This window comes from Bos grunniens, chromosome 1 (assembly GCF_055505025.1).
Source record: "Bos grunniens cultivar Pamir isolate PY7600 chromosome 1, Bosgru_T2T1.0, whole genome shotgun sequence".
Lineage (NCBI taxonomy): Eukaryota > Metazoa > Chordata > Mammalia > Artiodactyla > Bovidae > Bos > Bos grunniens.
This window is the reverse complement of record NC_141165.1, coordinates 112,270,263-112,288,947: the sequence shown is the minus strand read 5'-3', so window position 1 is coordinate 112,288,947 and position 18,685 is coordinate 112,270,263. Positions and strand designations below refer to the sequence as shown.

The following is an 18,685-nucleotide window of genomic DNA, read 5'->3' as shown; positions in this document are numbered from 1 at the left end:
AATTTCATGGCTGCAATCACCATCTGCAGTGAGTTTGGAGACCCCCAAAATAAAGTCTGCCACTGTTTCCCCATCTATTTGCCATGAAGTGATGGGACTGCATGCCATGATCTTAGTTTTCTGAATGTTGAGCTTTAAGCCAACTTTTTCACTCTCCTCTTTCACTTTCATCAAGAGGCTTTTTAGTTCCTCTTCACTTTCTGCCATAAGGGTGGTGTCATCAGAATATCTGAGGTTATTGATATTTCTCCCGGCAATCTTGATTCCAGCTTGTGCTTCTTCCAGCCCAGCATTTCTCATGATGTACTCTGCATATAAGTTAAATAAGCAGGGTGACAATATACAGCCTTGACATACTCCTTTTCCTATTTGGAACCAGTCTGTTGTTCCATGTCCAGTTCTAACTGTTGCTTCCTGACCTGTATACATTAGAAGCTCTGTTTTACATTAGAAGTCCTTGTTGTGGGCCATAGAAATATAAACATATTGTGGACTAAGCACCACTTTGTCTGATGGATATTTGGTCCTGGCTGCCAGGCCGTCTACTGCATTCCTTTAGTTGTATCAGGTCACTTGGAGGGAGATACACAGGGCCTGGAAATTTGTGCAAATAGAGTTCACAAAAGGGCATTTCTGGAGAACAGCTAGCACCTTTGATTAGAACACAGTTTCAAGAAAGGAGGTATCAATCTGTTTTCTTGAACTCACTTCTTTGTGGGAATCAGATGAGGAGAGATTGTTTCTCTGATGTAGTTGGGAAGGTCTATCTACCAGCTGGCCCAACTGGGCTATAAGCTAGGTTTACATGAGTAATAATATCCTTTTTTAACCTCATGATTTCACTAGAGTTTCTTTTTTGTAGCTGTTTTGTTTATTTAATTATATTTTTTATTTTCAGGAAAGTCCGAAAAACCTCAGTAACCTGGGTGTTGGTTAGTCTGTGTGCATCAATGTTGATCTTCAACCTCTTCTTCGTGTTTGGAATTGAAAACTCCAATAAGAACATAAAGACAAGTAACAGTGAGACCAATAATACTGACTTGAGTAGTAATGTAATGCTCAGACAAGACACTGTTGTCATCTCGAATCCCAAGTGCACTGCAATTGCTATCTTACTGCACTATTTTGGGTTAGCGACCTTTGTCTGGATGGGACTCAGTGCTGCCCAGCTCTATTTCCTTCTAATTAGGACCATGAAGCCTCTTCCTCAGCATTTCATCCTTTTTAACTCTTTAATTGGATGGGGTAAGTGTTTGCTTCTACACTTTCTCAGAAATTTAATTTTGTTGAAATCATTTAATTTAAACAAACACCTATTGAAGACCTAGTAGTACAAGGCCTCCAGATAGGGGAGATGGAAAATCCAGCAATCACTAAGAGTGCCTTCTGTCTAGTGAAGGAGTGTCTTCTGTGAAGAGGGCAGATATGACCAAGCAGCTATCCTAAACACATCATGCTGCTGCTGCTGCTGCAGCTAAGTTGCTTCAGTTGTGTCCGACTCTGTGCGACCCCATAGACGGCAGCCCACCAGGCTCCCCCATGCCTGGGATTCTCTAGGCAAGAATACTGGAGTGGGTTGCCATTTCCTTCTCCAATGCATGAAAGTGAAAAGTCAAAGTGAAGTCGCTCAGTCATGCCTGACTCTTAGCGACCCCATGGACTGCAGCCTACCAGGCTCCTCCGTCCATGGGATTTTCCAGGGAAGAGTACTGGAGTGGGGTAACACATTATGAGCTAACTTTAAATGTTTATTTCCTTTAACATCTCTGTTAATTAGACTTGAGATTTAGACCACATGTAATCAACCTTCTGACTACTTTAAAATAAATATTTCAAGACAGTCAGAGGGACTCTTTTAAGAAAAGTAATTTGAAAAATTTAATGGGTTCCTGCAAAGGAGAGTTGTTTTAGTGTTATCTAAATTTAAGTTTATTCAAATGGAAGAGAAATTGAGCCATTTAAGAGTGGACATTGTGTTAACAGTTACAAAAAGATTGGAAATGGTATAGGATTGGTACACATAGCCAACATTGAAAGGGAAAATAAAACACTGAAAAACTATGTCCACTGTTAACCTGCATCTGTAGATCACTTAGTACATTGTGTATAGTAGAAAGAACAATATATCCTGAAAAAGGTCAGATATATAATTCATTCACAGTCTTTTATAATTAACCCCAGGTTTGGGTAAATTATTTATTCTGCAATTCTCTTTATGACATAGGAGTCCCGGCTATAGTGGTAGCTCTGACAGTGGGAATTATTTGTTCTCAGAATGGAAATAATTCACAGTGGGAGTTAGACTACCGGCAAGAGGAAATGTAAGTTTTTATTTTTTAAATGCCCGTTTTTTTGTGTTTTTTTTTTTTGAGTGTAACTACTCAATGACATCGAGTCCAAAGGTCCTTGTAATATGCATCTCACTTTATAATTGTCATATTATAACTGTGTATTTCAAATTCTCAAAGAGCACATTATATTTTAAATGCAATGATATGAAAATTTCCTATGATAAATCCATTTACAAAGCAAGTAATTACCTTCCTTCTAAATTTATAAATGTGAACTTTTTAATATTAAGTTTCTTCTTTCATTACCTCTGAAAATCATAGGAAACAAGAAATGTAATCCTTAGTAACCCCTTATCTTAGTTTCTTATCTAAAAGCTGAGAATAACAATAATAGTAATACCTGCTCTGGGGTTACTGTGAGGGATCAAGCTAGTGTGAAAACATTTTATAACTTGAGCACTATCCATGCTTATGAACCAGTTCTGTGTTGATATGATTATAATGAGTATTTCATGATGATTTATCAATTCTCTCTGTGACTCCAGCGTGAATAATCAACTGTCAATAATGGGAGTACCTGCATTTATACATTGCTATATTTAAAACAGATAACCAACAGGGACCTATTGTATCGCACATGGAACTCTGCTCAATGTTATGTGCCAGGCTGGATGGGGGAGGGGAGTTTGGGGGAGAATGGATACAAGTATATGTATGGCTGAGTCCCTTTGCTATTCACCTGAAACTACCACAGCATTGTTTATCGGCTATACTCCAATACAACATAAAAAGTTTAAAGTTTGGGGGAAAAAACAATGGGAGTACCTGAATGCATGGTATTTGCTTGAGGAGATGGTATTCGTATGAGGAAATTGAGAAGAAAGCTCTATGTGTATTTCTGCTTCCAAATGGTAACTGCTTTTTAATTTATTTTTCTTTCTTATTTTATAAATGCAACCATTCTTATCCTTGGATTCTGCTTTAATTCTCAGACCAACTTAGATCAGAACAGAACTCTTGGAAATGTGCAAGTATACACAAGGGAAGGCTGTAGTGTCAGGGCGCTCACTTATTTCTAGGGCTGACCATGACCAAGTGTAAAATAGGGATCTAACTGTCTGGCTTGACTTTAGCAGCCACATGCTCCAGGCACTATTTTTTTCTGTTTAATTGAGAATAAATATCTTTTGATGGGTTTTAAAATTTTAATTCCACAATTGAAGATCAAGAGTAAGATGCAAATATCTCATGGGAGAGGTAATTCACCTCAAATTGCATTATTATTAATTTCCTACCCTGACTGAGCCACAGGGTTAGACCCACGCCTATAGAAGTCTTCAGTAGAAAGATGCCTGCTGTCTTAAATTTATTCACACTGAGCTGTAAAGAACTGAGAGCAGATTCTTTCCTGAGTACAGTATTAGATGTTAGGCAAGACCCTGGCAACTGAAAATAAGAGTTGGGAAGAAAGGAAAGGATGTGTAATATGAATATCAGCTTCATCTTGGACCCTTTTTCTCCCTTTCCACCCTGTACACATGCATCAAAGTTCACATTTCTTCAGGATATATTTAGAAAGAGGAAGGACTTTTTTGGGTTTTCTTGAGTTATGCTTCCAGAAATTGCTTCTCAATATACCATACTCCCTGTCCCCCAACCATGGCTCCCAGTTCTACCAGTCATGTCTGAAATCCCTACCCCAGTTCCCTTGAGGTACTGCTACTTCTGCCAGGACCCAGCTAAGGTGTGACTGCAGGACAGGCCACACGCTTGTTTAATGCTCTGTCCCCCAGATCTCTGTCCCACCATATAGGCTGTTTCAGACTTTCCTGAAGGGTTATAGTAACCATTGCGAAATTATAATGCTTGAGGGAGAATTTTGTGGAAGCTATGCTCTATCTGCTACAGCTATCTTTTCCCATGTTTCATGACAAAATCACCAAGGAGTTAAATGCTTCATCTGAGGTTCACTTATAATACTCTTCAGACCTCAGGTTCATAGCTGTTCATCAGATTCAACTTTGAGCTTGTGACTCTTGAATCTTAATTCTAGAAACCCCATTCCTACAAGGATCAGTCTCTATGTAGAATTCATCTTCCAGGTACTCAAGCCAAAAACTTTGGAATCACTTGTAACTCTCCTATATCTCCCATCTAACCTATCAATAAATCCTTTTGCTTTACTTTTAAACATATCTGGAATCAGACTACTTCTCAGCATCTCCTCTTCCTGGGTCTAGGCCACCAGACTGTTGCAGTAGACTCTGAGCCAACTTTCTCCTTTTGGATGTGCTTTTCTGTTATTCCTGCATCTGAAATAATACTTTAAAAACTAAAGACAGATCATGTCAAGTTTCTCTTTCTCGCCAAGAGTACATTCAGTCACCTATAAAACTCAGACATAATTTGCATCTTTTTGCTAATCTCATCTACTTACTCTATCCTGGCCACATTGGCCTCTTAGCTGTTCCTTAAGCTCTCAGCTCAGAGCCTTTGTACTTGCTGTTCCCTTTGCCAAGAACACCCTTCCTCTTCATCTACTTCAGATGTTTACTCAAATATTTTTTTCCATAAGGGTTTTCCTGATCACTCTATTTAAAATGAAACTCTTCCTTCCCAATTCCCCTATGCAACACACACAGATACACATATACATGGTAGTAACTACCCTCACTACCTGTTTTATTTTTCTCCATGGCACTTGTTAACATCTGATATATGGTATATATTTTATTAATGCATTAGTTTTATTTATTTTTCCTGTACCAGAATAACTTCACTAAAGAAAGGAATTTTGGTATTTCATTCACTGTTAATATCTTGGTATCTAGAACAATGTGGCACATAGCATGTACTCTATAAATACTTATTAAATGAATGAATTTATTCTTATAACAATGCCAGGAGATGACTACTGAATTTCATAAATTAGGAAAAATATGCCACCAAAACTGCCACCAACAATAACAAAAAGACAAAAACAGATGCAATGAGGGCTTCCCTGGTGACTCAGTGGTAAAGAATCTGCCTCCCAATGCAGGAGACGTGGGTTCAATCCCTTGTCTGGAAAATCCCACATACTGCAGAGCAACTAAGCCTATGCACCACAATTGTACAGCCTGTGCTCCAGAGCCCTGGAGCAGCAACTATTGAGCCCATGTGCTGCAACTACTGAAGCCTGAATGCCTGGAGTACGTGCTCTGCAACAGGAGAATCCACCACAATGAAAAGCCCACATATTGCAACTGGAGAGTAGCCCCTGCTCTCTGTAACTAGAGAAAACCCCACACAGCAACCAAGACCCAGCACAGTCAGCACAGTAAAAAAAATAAATAAATAAATAAAATATTTATATATATATATATAAACAGATGCAGCAAGTTTAAAGAACTAATCAAATAATTTTAATCATTAAATTTTAAAAAAAGTCTATTAAAGAGAGTTTAAATAATTTATGGTATAATGAAATAATGGAATAATATGCAGCTGTGAAAAATCATGAAGATAATCTTTATATTCTGATATGGAATAATCTCTAAGATATGTTTTTAATTAAAGTAAGAAGTATCATATGTTATCATTTGCTTCAGAATCAGGAAAATGTATACCTTTGCCAGTGTATACATAGCCTAACTCTAGAAGAATACACAAGAAACAGTGAATACCACCAGAGATAAAAACTAGGTGACCAGGGATAGTTGTAGGAAGGGTCTTGTCTCTCTATGATAATTTATACCTTTAAAATTTTGAGCCATCTGAGTGTGTTACATATTCAAATATAAAATAATAATTTACCTAACATCAAACACCTTGTAAGTGACAGAGAGGGACTTTTAACTTTAGGACCGCCTGACTCAGAAGTCCACGTCCTTTCTCCTAGACCATACAGTCTCACAGAGAAATTTGGCAGTATCAGTGCATTTCATTTTTCTAGTCAATTGAATTCTTGAAAATCAACTCCAGTATATATAAGACAAAGGGATACTGACTTTTAGCAGGTCTTTCAGTCGAGTGAATATCAGTAGTGTGAACAGCATAGAGAAGAGTTTGTATACTTTTCTTAGTTTGCTGAAATCATTTCTTTTCTCTCCATAGCTGCTGGCTGGCAACTCAAGGAAGCAGTGGTTTGATAGCAAGTCCATTGTTGTGGTCATTCATTGTACCTGTGACCCTTATCATCATCAGCAACATTGTTATGTTTATTATCATTGTAGTCAAAGTACTGTGGAAGAATAATCAGAATCTGACAAGGTAAGATTCCCAGTGAATGAGAAGTTGGCAGGCATGTTCATATAGTACATAATATAGCACAGTGATATATTCACTGCTCCTGGAAGAGTTTTCAGACTCCAGGAAAATGCAAGAATATGTGGTTTTCAGGACAGATTTTTTTCTTACACTTTGTCTCAGAAAGTAAATCGTCTCATCTTCCAACATCGATGCTATAATGTGAGTCTACTGCATTACTTAAGTTACTTTTGTGCTATATAAGCCTAACAAAACTAAACTCAAAGGCATCAAGGAAAAAATTTTATCTCCCAGTCCCAAATATTCATGAAATCAGATGTAAATACTTAAAAATATGAGAGGGTTGTAAGGAGAGGCCAGTGACTGTATTTTCATTTCACACACTAGTAACTGTAGGTTGTATCTTACATGTGTTGCCTGAATCACATAATGACTTTAAATTTTTGAATATTAGTTGCAAACATAAAAATTGAAAGATTTCACTTAAAAACTATATTTTTTCTTGGAAAAAATTAGAACATCTGGCAAGATTGGGCCCACATTCCCTGCAGATAGGGTGTGTGCACTCTGGTTTATTACTTCCCGTGAACTGATTATTCCTCTCTGTAACCTTTATGACCTCAATAAGCATTTTCATTGTCATCACTGACATACAGAAAGAGCTTTGATTGGAGAGACAAAGAAGAGAAACTATTAAACACATACAGTCCTCCCACTTCCATATCCTACAGCATGAACTGGTTAGAACACAGTGCTAATGAAGCTATGAATTCAGGCTTAATTCTATAAGACTGCTTAATCCAAGTAGACTTACTGTAAATATATCTGTGAACTTTATTGATCACTAAATAGACCTATTTTGTATGAAAAGATGGGTGAAAAACAATCATAATTAGTATGAATGTAATCTTAAATGTGTACTTTACCAGTCAGGAGTAATTATCATATTTCCTATATGGATGATAGCCTATATTGAGAGGAGCTGTGGGGAAAAGACTATCACTTATACTCATTCAAACCTGTTTTTTAGCAGTGAAGAAAATTTTGGTAAAGTCTTATTAGCCTAATTGTGAATTCTTAAATTTCCTTTATACAGAGGAGTATCATTTAGGCCATAGCCATCAAACAAATTCATTTCAAAATTTTGACTGACAGCCCATGGTTCTTAAATTGACTTATTACAATGAAGAGTGGGTTACAATTTAATTTTTAACAAATTATCTTCTATGTATCAGTTAAGTTTTGCTATATAACAAATTACCCCCAAATTTAACAGTTTAGACTGACAAATATTTATTATTTGTCATACGTTTGAGTGTTGGTCAGGTGGTTGTTTTGGTCTTGGCCAGTTTGAATGCTGGTGGATAATCTAGGATGAGTCACTTTCATGCTGATGTTGGTAGTTGATTGGTATTGAGTGGGAACTACTTAGGGAAGCTTATCTCTGCTCCATGTGGTCTCACTGTCCATTAAACCAGTCCAGGTTTCTTAACATAGTACTCTCAGGGTTTCAAAGAGCAATAAGAAAAGGCATGCTCTGATGAGCAGAATGCTTTCAAGCCTCTGTTTGGGGAACAAATGCTGATGTCCCACTGATCAAAGCAAGTCAGAAGGCCCAGCTCAGATACCAGGAATATAGACAGCCTGACAGGAAAGTCTACACTTTAAAGGCTTATCAACCTATAGCATGCAAAGGTCCCAGATCCCTGAAAAAGGAATTACTGATCCGGTAGTAATAATCACTAAAATCAAATTTCATTCCAAGGAAAACTTGATTCTTTGTGAAATTTGCCTATATTTAAGGAAGTATTTATGCTTGAGCTTTTAAACAGATACCACCGTTTTGTCTTCTTTTCTTCCTTCCTTGCTTTCTTTCTCTCTCTTTCTTTTCATATACATATATTTTATCCAGAGTGACATAGGTTTTTCTACCTGAAGCATAATGTTGTTTAATGAACAGTGTATATGTGGAGCTGGACATGTATTTTCAATAAGAGGTTAACAATGATATTAAAAAAACAAGAACCTGAATTGAACCCTATTTTCTTTCTTGCTTTCTCTTATTTAGCACAAAGAAGGTTTCATCCCTAAAGAAGATTCTTAGCACATTATCTGTTGCAGTCGTCTTTGGAATTACTTGGATTCTGGCATACTTAATGCTAACTGATAATGATGATATCAGGCTCATCTTCAGCTACATATTCTGCGTTTTCAACACAACTCAGGTATGGTATGGATTAGTCTGAAGGTAGTGAGAGGGTAACAGGCAGGAAGGCCAGGGGTCTCCAAATGGAGGAAATAGGCTGCAAGTGTCAGACCTTTTTATCTCTCTTAAGAGGGAGGAGGAAACAAACTAGCGATATTTTTTTCCTTCTCTATACAAAAAAATTTTTTTAGTTTTATTATTTATTTATTTATTTTTTACTTTACAATATTGTATTGGTTTTGCCATACAAATTTAAAAGGAGGTTTTTCTTAAAATGCTGTGTTGCCATACTGACACCTGGTTTCACCTGAAGTTAACTATTCTCAAACCTTGAGTTAACAATGCATTTTTCTTAGGGAAATGTTTGTCTTAAGCTATGTTGATGTACTATGCATTTACCCCAGACTCTGTCTTCAAGTTGGTTCAGCCTAATGGCTCAGAACCTACTTGACAAACCAGTATGTTATACTCAGATATTGTTCCCCTAATCTATGTAATGGAGAAGGCAATGGCAACCCACTCCAGTACTCTTGCCTGGAAAATCCCATGGACGGAGGAGCCTGGTAGGCTGCAGTCCATGGGGTCGCTAAGAGTCGGGCATGACTGAGCGACTTCACTTTCACTTTTCACTTTCATGCATTGGAGAAGGAAATGGCAACCCACTCCAGTGTTCTTGCCTGGAGAACCCCAGGGATGGGAAGCCTGGTTGGCTGCCGTCTATGGGGTCGCACAGAGTCGGGCACTACTGAAGCGACGCAGCAGCAGCAGCAGATGGCAAAGAATCTGCCTGCAATGCAGGAGACCAGGGTTTGATCCCTGGGTTGGGAAGGTCCCCTGGAGGAGAAAATGACAATCTGCTCCAGTATTCTTGCCTGGAGAATCCCAGGGACAGAGGAGCCTAATGGGCTGCCGTCTATGGGGTCGCACACAGTCGGACACGACTGAAGCGACTTAGCAGCAGCAGCAGCAGCAGCAATCTATGTAAACAAAACTATTTGTATGGTAATCTGCCCTTCTATAAGATTCAAGTCAATCATTTTATGGCCCGGGATGAATCATATGGTGCCAAGATTATCCCTAAATGCTTCTTATGGATGAGGGGCCTGGTGCCATTCTGAGTTTTAAGATATTCCTTTCTTTCATTAACAGACTGCTAGTGACTATCCAGCTGAAGACTAACAGTGGGGTACTCTTTCTGCCCCCTTCTGATGCCTATGTCAGAAGCTTTCTCTTTCTCCTTTATACTTTAATAAAACTTTATTACACAAAAGCTCTGAGTGATCTGATCAAGCCTTGTCTCTGGCCCTGGATTGAATTCTTCTCCTCTGGAGGCCAAGAATCCCGGCGTCTTTTCGTTCAGTAACAACCTTTCAGTAGCAGACCATGCAGTGGCAGAGATGATACCACCCTGGATCAAACTTTCTTATCTTAAAACTCTCTGAAGGTCACTGCTTAGTTAACTTTAGGTGACTCTATTCTTAATACACTTTGAGGAAAGCGGAAGAAAAATATTTTTATGGCTTATCTACTATATCCTTTCCTGAGCTGGAGTTCATGGAATATAATTTCAATACAGTTGAACCATGTTAGTCCTCCAAGCAGAAGGGGTTCTGTCAAGCAGCTAGCCTGGCAAGCACCACCTTTCCTTCTCTTCCATGCAGCAGGTCCAAGGAGCCTCACGGTGGTTAGTATGGTCAGTGTTGTACTGGTCCCTGGAGCCTGGACCCCTGTGGGGTTGGCTGAATTTTTTTTCTCCCTTTTTTGAAATTTTATGGTTATTTAACTTTTAAAAGACTTTATTGAAAAATAATTGGAAATAATTGCTTTGATAGGAACAGAACCTTATGAAGTTGTTTTTGTGACATACGTAGGATGTCACACATAAGACTGAAAATGCTTTTATTCTTGAGTCTTATCTCAAGAATATATTTAAAATAATAAGTCTTTTAAAAATTTCATTCATACTTGTTTAAAATATCTGAATGGAAAATTTATATTCTTTCCTTCTTTGGAAACCATTCTGTTAACATTTTGGGAGTATCCACTGTGAGAAGCTCAACATTTAGATTAAGAATTATGGTCACCTTCTGATTTTCATCATGAAAAAATAGTCATATAGATGAATCCAAATGGTAACTGAAAATAAAAAATTTTGTTTGACTTCAGAACATTTTTGTTTTTATTCATTCGTATTTGTGTATTATATATTGTTGTTTAGCTCCTAAGTTGTGTCTGACTCTTTTGTTACCCTATGGACTGTAGCCTGCCAGGTTACTCTGTCCATGGGATTTCCCAGGCAAGAATACTGGAACTGGAGTAGGTTGCCATTTCCTTCTCCAGGGGATCTTCCTACCCCAGCAATCAAATCTGTATCTCCTGCATTAGCAGATGCAGTCTTTACCACTGAGCCACCAGGAAGCCCATGTATTATACAGGGGGAATGTCAAAAGTTTCAAATAAAACAAGGAGGCATTATTGAAAGACTTACCTTAAGATCAGGAATTTCTCTCTGTGCTTCTTATTCTGCGCCTCTTCCTATAGTGAACATTGCCTTTTGCTCTGATGAAATGTATTACAAGGGCTTTTCCATCAGTACATGGAGTTTCATCTTTTCTGAGCTGGCAGAGTGAATTTATACTTCAGTATAATTAATGTACTCTTCTTTTTAGGTTGTTTCCATATCTTGGCTATTGTAAATGTTGTTAATGAACATTTGGGTGCACATATCTTTTTGAATTATTGTTTTTGTTTTCTTAGGCTATATGCTCAGGAGTGAAACCACTTGATCATATGGTCGTTCTATATTTAGTTTTTTTGAGGAACCTCCATACTGTGTACCACAGTGGCTGCATCAGCTTACATTACCGCCAATGCCTTTTGCCAGTCCTTCTATATTGGAATGTCATGTTATTTTGACTTTTTAATTTTAATGAATTTCTCATTAATGATAGGATGTTTTTGGAGTAATTGTTTAATGGTTAGTTAGTAAATACTAATGAGGACTTTTCTATCTGATAATTTTTCTTTAGGTACCATGGCACATGGATTCCAGATTAGCTTGGCATTTAATTCTTGGCAATAATCTTTTTTTTTCCCATTGAAATTGCATAGACTTTATTGAGATTTTTATGTTGTGGAAAAACTGAGACAGGTCAGAATTTTTTTCTTCTTCTCAGTCTTATATAACCCCTTAGAATATTTTTTGAAATAATTTTGAACTCATAAGAAGTTATAAAAATAGTACAGAGAGTTCCTATGTAGCCTTCACCAAGCTCTTCCAGTGATAGCATCTTATATGACTATAATATGTATAATAAAACTCAGGAAAGTGACACTGATACAATCCACATAGATTATTTACCTGTAAGCTTCAAGTGCGGGGAGCTGTGTGCAGTGTGGGGAGCTGCTTGGCTGTCTGAATTGCTGCCACCATGTTTAATGTTTGTAGGACCTCGCCCTGTATCCCAGGCAGCCCTCTCAGGCATTTTTTGAGAATAATTCCATTAAACAATAGATGTTTCAAAAGGGAGGGGATATATGTATACCTATAGCTGATTCATGTTGAGGTTTGACAGAAAACAACAAAATTCTCTAAAGCAATTATCCTTCAAAAAAAAAAAAAAAAAAAGTAGATGTGTGCCTGCCACCAAATTTGAATGGCTATAAGGCAGACCTTTACTGGTTGCAACACCCAAGGGAAACTCCCCAGAAGGACAATAAGTAGTGTAAGCTTAGTCTGGGATTGCCAGCCGAATCATGGAATTATCACCTAAAGTGACTGGTAATTTAGAAAAGTATCTAAAAGAAGAGCTAGGCAAGGATATTTTCTCCTCCATGCACAGGAGAGACATATTACAAAATAGAGACTCATTACAAAATGTTAATACTTTATGGTAAAGTTGAAGGTGGTCATTTGGCAAGAGCATTGAACTAAAAAGAGATTTAAGCTATCTTCCAGCTTTACAATGAATGATTCATATGATTTTAGGAGTCACACAACTTTTCTGATTGAGGCAGGTAAAATATATAATGAAGTGGGGCTGTTAACATTAACACAGTGTTTTACAAAGTGGGCCTGAATATTGCCTACATCAGAATTACATGATGTGTTAGAATGCTGATTCCTGAGACTCACCCCTTACCTACTCAGTCAGAACCTGTGAGGTAAGAGCTAGAAATCTTCATGCTAAACAAGGGCTCCAAGTAATTGTTATGGATACTAAGGAGTAGGAACAACTAGCTTAGTTCACATGGAAGGCTCCTTCTAGGTTTAGAATAATCTATAATTCTAATAAATATTTTACTGAGTGTTACAAGTATTACTTAAAAGGTACAATTTGATCTTTGTGCTAGCGAGAATTAGTTTGACCCATACATTTTGTCTTTTCAGATAACATCTTTGGGATTTTAGGGAGCACAGGATCCTGCAGGATGGTGTCTTTATGAATTCTTCATGGTCTAGGTCTTTTCCTAATTATTGTACAACCAGAAATTCTATCCAGCCTTATCTTTACCTTAGAGTTTGAATTCTGGAAAATCCAGGTGAAATCATGTACTACACAAAAATGATGCTTTTCCAGGGCCCAGATCTTCATGTCTCCAAAGCAAATTTCTCTCCCTTGAATAATCAGGATGACCAGTGGCCACTTTTGTCCTCCAGAAACCTATGTCCCGTTGAAAACACCCTCGTGTCATCAAGGCCTTCTTCAGGGGAGTAGATACCACCCATTGGGTAACAATCAAGTTAATCTTCCTGCTTTTGGCCAGAGATCTAGTGTATCCCTAGCCAATATGTATTGATCCTATTAGTCAAACGCTCAGAGTTATCTAACCATAGCACCAGAAGTCTCCTGTAATGGTATTCATATGATATGATTCTAGAAATAATCTTTTTAAGGCTTGGGCCTAGTAGGTATCAATCTGGGAGACATCCATGAATTTTTTAAAATAGCTTTTATATTTTTAAATAGTCTTACATAAGAAATCGCAAAGACAGTATACAGTTCCCCTATACTCTTTGCCCAGCTTTTCCCAATGATAATATCTTGTATAACATTGTTAAAATCAAGAAATGAACATTGGTACAATACTCTCAACTCAACTATGGATGTTATTTACTTTTCCACAAAGGATATTAATGAGGAATTATCAGGGGTCTTTTAGATGCTATAATGTACTTTATACGACCTTTATATTACAAGCAAGAGACAGAGTAATGTATCAGATACTGGAGTTTTGGAGCCAAACATATAGTTTAGTTCCAGACTCTACTGATTACTGGTTGTGTTAATTTTAGGCAAGTTACTTAATTTATCTAAACTGTAGTTTCCTTAGGAGAAGGCAATGGCACCCCACTCCAGTACTCTTGCCTGGAAAATCCATAGTTTCCTTATATGTAACATAGGGTGAAGTGAAGTCGCTCAGTTGTGTCTGACTCTTTGGGACCCCATGGACTGTAGCCTACCAGGCTTCTCTGTCCATGGGATTCTCCAGGCAAGAATACTGGAGTGGGTTACCATTTCCTTCTCCAGGGGATCTTCCTGACCCAGGGATCGAACCAAGGTCTCCCGCATTGGAGGCAGACGCTTTAACCTCTGAGCCACCAGGGAAGTCATAACATAGGGTAATAAACCTTATTTTATAGGGTTGATATTAGGACTAAATGAGAAGGATTAAATGATGAATATTGAATGACAAGCATGTGTCTGATATTAATAAGAATGCAAAAAGTGGTTCTATACATTTTGAAAATGTATGGGAAATAGTGTTCAGTCTTCTGTGGTTTAATTCCTCATGCATATCTGGTCTTCTTATGTAAAGTACAGAAAAGCAGTGAATAGAAGTGGATTAAATTTTTTTTTGTCCTTAAATGTATCACATTTCTAGTTATTTTACCAAAAATTCAAGAAATGTAGAATCACAGAATACTAGAACTGTAAGAAGAATTAGGGAACCCATGGTCAATCTACCCATTTAGGAAACTGAAGATCACAGACACTAAAAAAAGAACAAAGTTACTGTGGTATACTAAATATTTGGTCTTTGTCTTCAGTTCCTGGCACACAGATCCTTTAATCTTTGGACTCCCTGAGTTTTCTGCATGCTAATAAGATGACGGGTGGCTGAGGTCCCTAGATAGCTTCAGGATAGAAGCTGGTCACCAGAAAGACCAAGGCTTGATTAGAAGTTTGGAACTTCCAGCCCACTCCCCAACCTCCAGGGATGGGAGAAGGGTTGGATATTGAGTCATTCACCAACAGCTAATGATTTAATTGATCACATCTGTGTAATGAAACCTTTATGCTGCTAAGTCACTTCAGTTGTGTCCGACTCTGTGCGACCCTATAGACAGCAGCCCACCAGGCTCCTCTGTCCCTGGGATTCTCCAGGCAAGAATACTGGAATGGGCTGCCATTTCCTTCTCCAATGCATGAAAGTGAAAAGTGAAAGTGAAGTCGCTCAGTCTTAGAGACCCCATGGACTGCAGCCTACCAGGCTTCTCCGTCCATGGGATTTTCCAGGCAAGGGTACTGGAGTGGGGTACCATTGAAGCCTTTATAAAAACCCTTAAATGAAGAGGTTTGGAGAGCCTGCAAGTTGGTGAACAGATTGAAGTGCTGGGAGGGTGACACTCAGAGGGACCATGGAAGCTCCATGCTCTTGCCCTGTAATCTCTTCTGACTGGTTGTTCCTGACTTGTATCCTTTATAGTAAACAGGTAACAGTAAGTAAACTCTGTTGTGAGTGAGTTCTGTGAGTCCTTCTAGCAAATTACCCAACCTGATGTGGGGAGGCAGTAGTCAAGTTGAACAGAAGAGTAGATTGCCTGGGGACATAATACCCATGACTGGCACCATTATGAGGGCAGTCCTGTGGGACTGAGCCCTTTGCCTGTAGGGTCTGACATGGACTCTGTGTAGTTAGCATCAGAATTGAATTGTAGGACACCCAGTTGGTGTCAGAATTGGTTGGTGTCAGGAGGAAAACAAGCCTGTCCTTTGCACAGCCAACATGTGACAAATGGGGACCTGAACTCAGGTCTCTTAAGTCTACTATTTACATACAGTTCTTCAAATATGAGAAGAACATTGCCTCAATCTTCATAGAAAAAAAAGTATGTAGCAGTACGTTGCAGACTGGTAAACTCAGGTTCTCAGCCACAAAGAAGGGTGGGGTGGCAGGGTGAAATACAATTTCTTCCCTGATTCTGTGTCTCAATACTTATCTAATGTTAAACTTTTATTCTGTCTGCCAGGGATTGCAAATTTTTATCCTCTACACTGTGAGAACAAAAATCTTCCAGAGCAAAGCTTCCGAAGTATTGAAGTCATTGTCGTCCACCGCTGGGAGAGTGAAGGTGCTGCCGTCAAAGCCGAGGCTGCATGTGAGGATGTATAACATGATCCGGTCATTTCCAGCCCTAAATGAACGTTTTAGGCTGCTGGAGCCATCTACACTTAGCGAGGAGATGTCTGAGAGTGATCAAGTAAACCCAAGCACCTAGACAGTAAAACTGTTACCTTTTGTGGCCCTCTTTTTATTCAGCTCACTTTTTCCATTTCCTTCCTTTATTATCCAGTCTTCTCATAAAATCTCCCTCAGTATATTTTGCTTAAAGTTAAGACTTAGATAACACTTGTTGTTTATTATCATCAGGAATGGTGGATTTGGTAGTTTTTCTATTATTCAATAGAGTCTTACCCCAGTGAAATGAAGAGTTCCACTCAGCTTTCAAGATAATTCGATTATCATTGCTCCCTACATCATAAAGTCTGTGTGACAAAGTTTGATAAAAATATAGAACCTAAAACAAATTCTTTTATGATTTACCAAAAAGGACATGAAGAGAAAAATTTACCCCCCGAGAACAAAATGATTTCTGGTGAACACTACAAGGAGTTGCTTGTATGTATCATACTTCTGATCTGTGAATATATTAAATTTGTATGTGCTTGTACTTTTATTTCCGGTCAAGAACTTTGCACTTATTTAACCTCTGGAAAGGTTTTTTTTTTTTTTCCTGTTAAAACAAAAAGCATATTTTATGCCCAGAGGAATTGATTCTATGAGAATTGGGAAGGGAGACATAGAAAAATGAGCTGGTTGCTAAAGCCTCTATTTCCTTCCAGTTCTTGATACATCTAACCTTTTATTGATGAAATGACAGTGAGGCTCAGAAAATGAAAAGTTAGTCACTATCACCCCTTATGACTTCTAAAAGATCCAGCTGCTCATGAGGTTTCAAACACTGGAATTATGAATGGCTTCCTAAATAAAAAATGACCTCCACTGGGTTGGAGAGCACTCCCACCGGACTTCGGTCTTCGGACTTCGGAGATAGAGTCTTTGAAATTCTGTGTTCTGTTTTGTCACGAACGAGGCACCTGCTGTGAGTGCACTGAGCTAAGGGACTAACAAATGTCAAGTAAGCTGTGGCATACCATTCTCACCGTGCCTCAAAGAACATGTGTTTTTTATAGAAATGGTTGTAAATAACTGTCGGATTTCTAGGTGAGCCAAGAGCCTACTCCATCTGTAGTATAATTGAGACCTTACAGGATAATGGAAAATATAAGAGGAAGAGAATAAGTAAAGCAATTCTCTGAGGTCAGTGTTTTTAGTGGTGTTATAGTGACATCCCTAGATAGGGGGTGGGCTTTGGGAAAATTACAAGATGCGGTTGACCTACTTGATGTCCTGGAATTTATATTCAGATGAAAATAAACCTTAAGCGGAGGCCTCTTTAAATGTAGAAAAAAAATCACCAAAGAGAGACATTTAGCCGGAGGGTGAAACATGTGTTCCCTTGGTGGTTTTAGTTTTCTCTGTACTTTTTCCAGCATTTTGGGAGGTGCAGCAAACCGAAATTCCCTATACCATTCCTGGAAAGGCTCTACCATAAATGCGGAAGAACCACATACTGTGCGTGTTGTGGGGGCTAAGTCAGGCGAACATTGATGTTCCCCTGCCTTCCCTGAAATTCTACCTCTTGGAAATAATTCTGTTGATTTAAGCCTTTACCTCATGCACTGATTGGGAATCTTTTTTTAGTTTAGTGATACAATTGGAGAGGAAAAACCATCCTGACTTTGAAAGGGTTTCCTTTCCTGGGTCTGAACAATTCAGAGATTACTGTTCGTCAGTCTGAATTGCTTTTTCTTTTACCCTTTCCATTTTGAAGTTCATGTTGCCTCTTTTTTTCCCCCCCGTTACCAACAAAAGGAGATCATTTTCAAGCACACTGTCATTGCCTCCTTCAGAAGAGCTTGGCATTCTTGGCCAACGCTTGGAAAACCTGGGCCAGAAGTGCTGACTGTATCATACCAGCCAGTCAACCACAGGAGCTCTCTAGCCCTGTGGGATCCCCTTACCGTGACCCTGGGATCTTCAGGACCTGGCTCCTCAGATGAGGTCCAAGTAGAGCCACCAGGATTGTTTCCATCCCCAGGGGCGGGGCTGAGGGGGTGGGATGGGGTGGGAAACATAGGGCTAGAGGGGGAGGGGCCAGTTGCTAAGAGAGGAAGAAGCTTCCTGTTTACATTTTTAAAAACCTTGTGCTAACCATATTATGGCAATTTTAGAAGATCTTTATAAATTATCTTTTTCAAAATAGCAAAATCAGTAATTCCCTGACCTATCAATAATGTCTGTGTTTTTTTTTAATGTTCTCTTCTACTCTTCGTGTGAATACATAAGAATTTAAACAGCTGTAATTATAGCAAATGAAATGTATTTTGATTTTTAGTTACATTTCCCCACTTCTTGTAATAATTGCATAGTATAGCATACCTTACCAAGTTGTTCTGTTATGGAATGTCTTTGTGCTACATTGTTTCAGTCATGTCCAACCCTTTGGACCACTAGGCTCCTCTGTCCTTGGGATTCTCCAGGCAAGAATACTGGAGTGGGTTGCCATTTCCTCCTCCAGGGGATCTTCCCA

The 18,685-nt window shown here is 38.5% G+C and overlaps 1 protein-coding gene across 1 annotated transcript in view; it reads left to right on the top strand.

Annotated features, from left to right (window-relative positions):
- The window catches only part of ADGRG7 (adhesion G protein-coupled receptor G7), a 62,023-nt gene extending 45,765 nt beyond the window's left edge, over window positions 1-16,258 (top strand). The window contains exons 12-16 of the mRNA XM_086409800.1: window positions 899-1,245; window positions 2,225-2,321; window positions 6,387-6,542; window positions 8,608-8,764; window positions 16,001-16,258. Of these exons, the coding sequence (XP_086265926.1) occupies window positions 899-1,245; window positions 2,225-2,321; window positions 6,387-6,542; window positions 8,608-8,764; window positions 16,001-16,249 (1,006 nt within the window). The 3' untranslated portion in view covers window positions 16,250-16,258. The remainder of the gene's footprint in view (window positions 1-898; window positions 1,246-2,224; window positions 2,322-6,386; window positions 6,543-8,607; window positions 8,765-16,000) is intronic.
- Window positions 16,259-18,685: the final 2,427 nt, after the last annotated feature.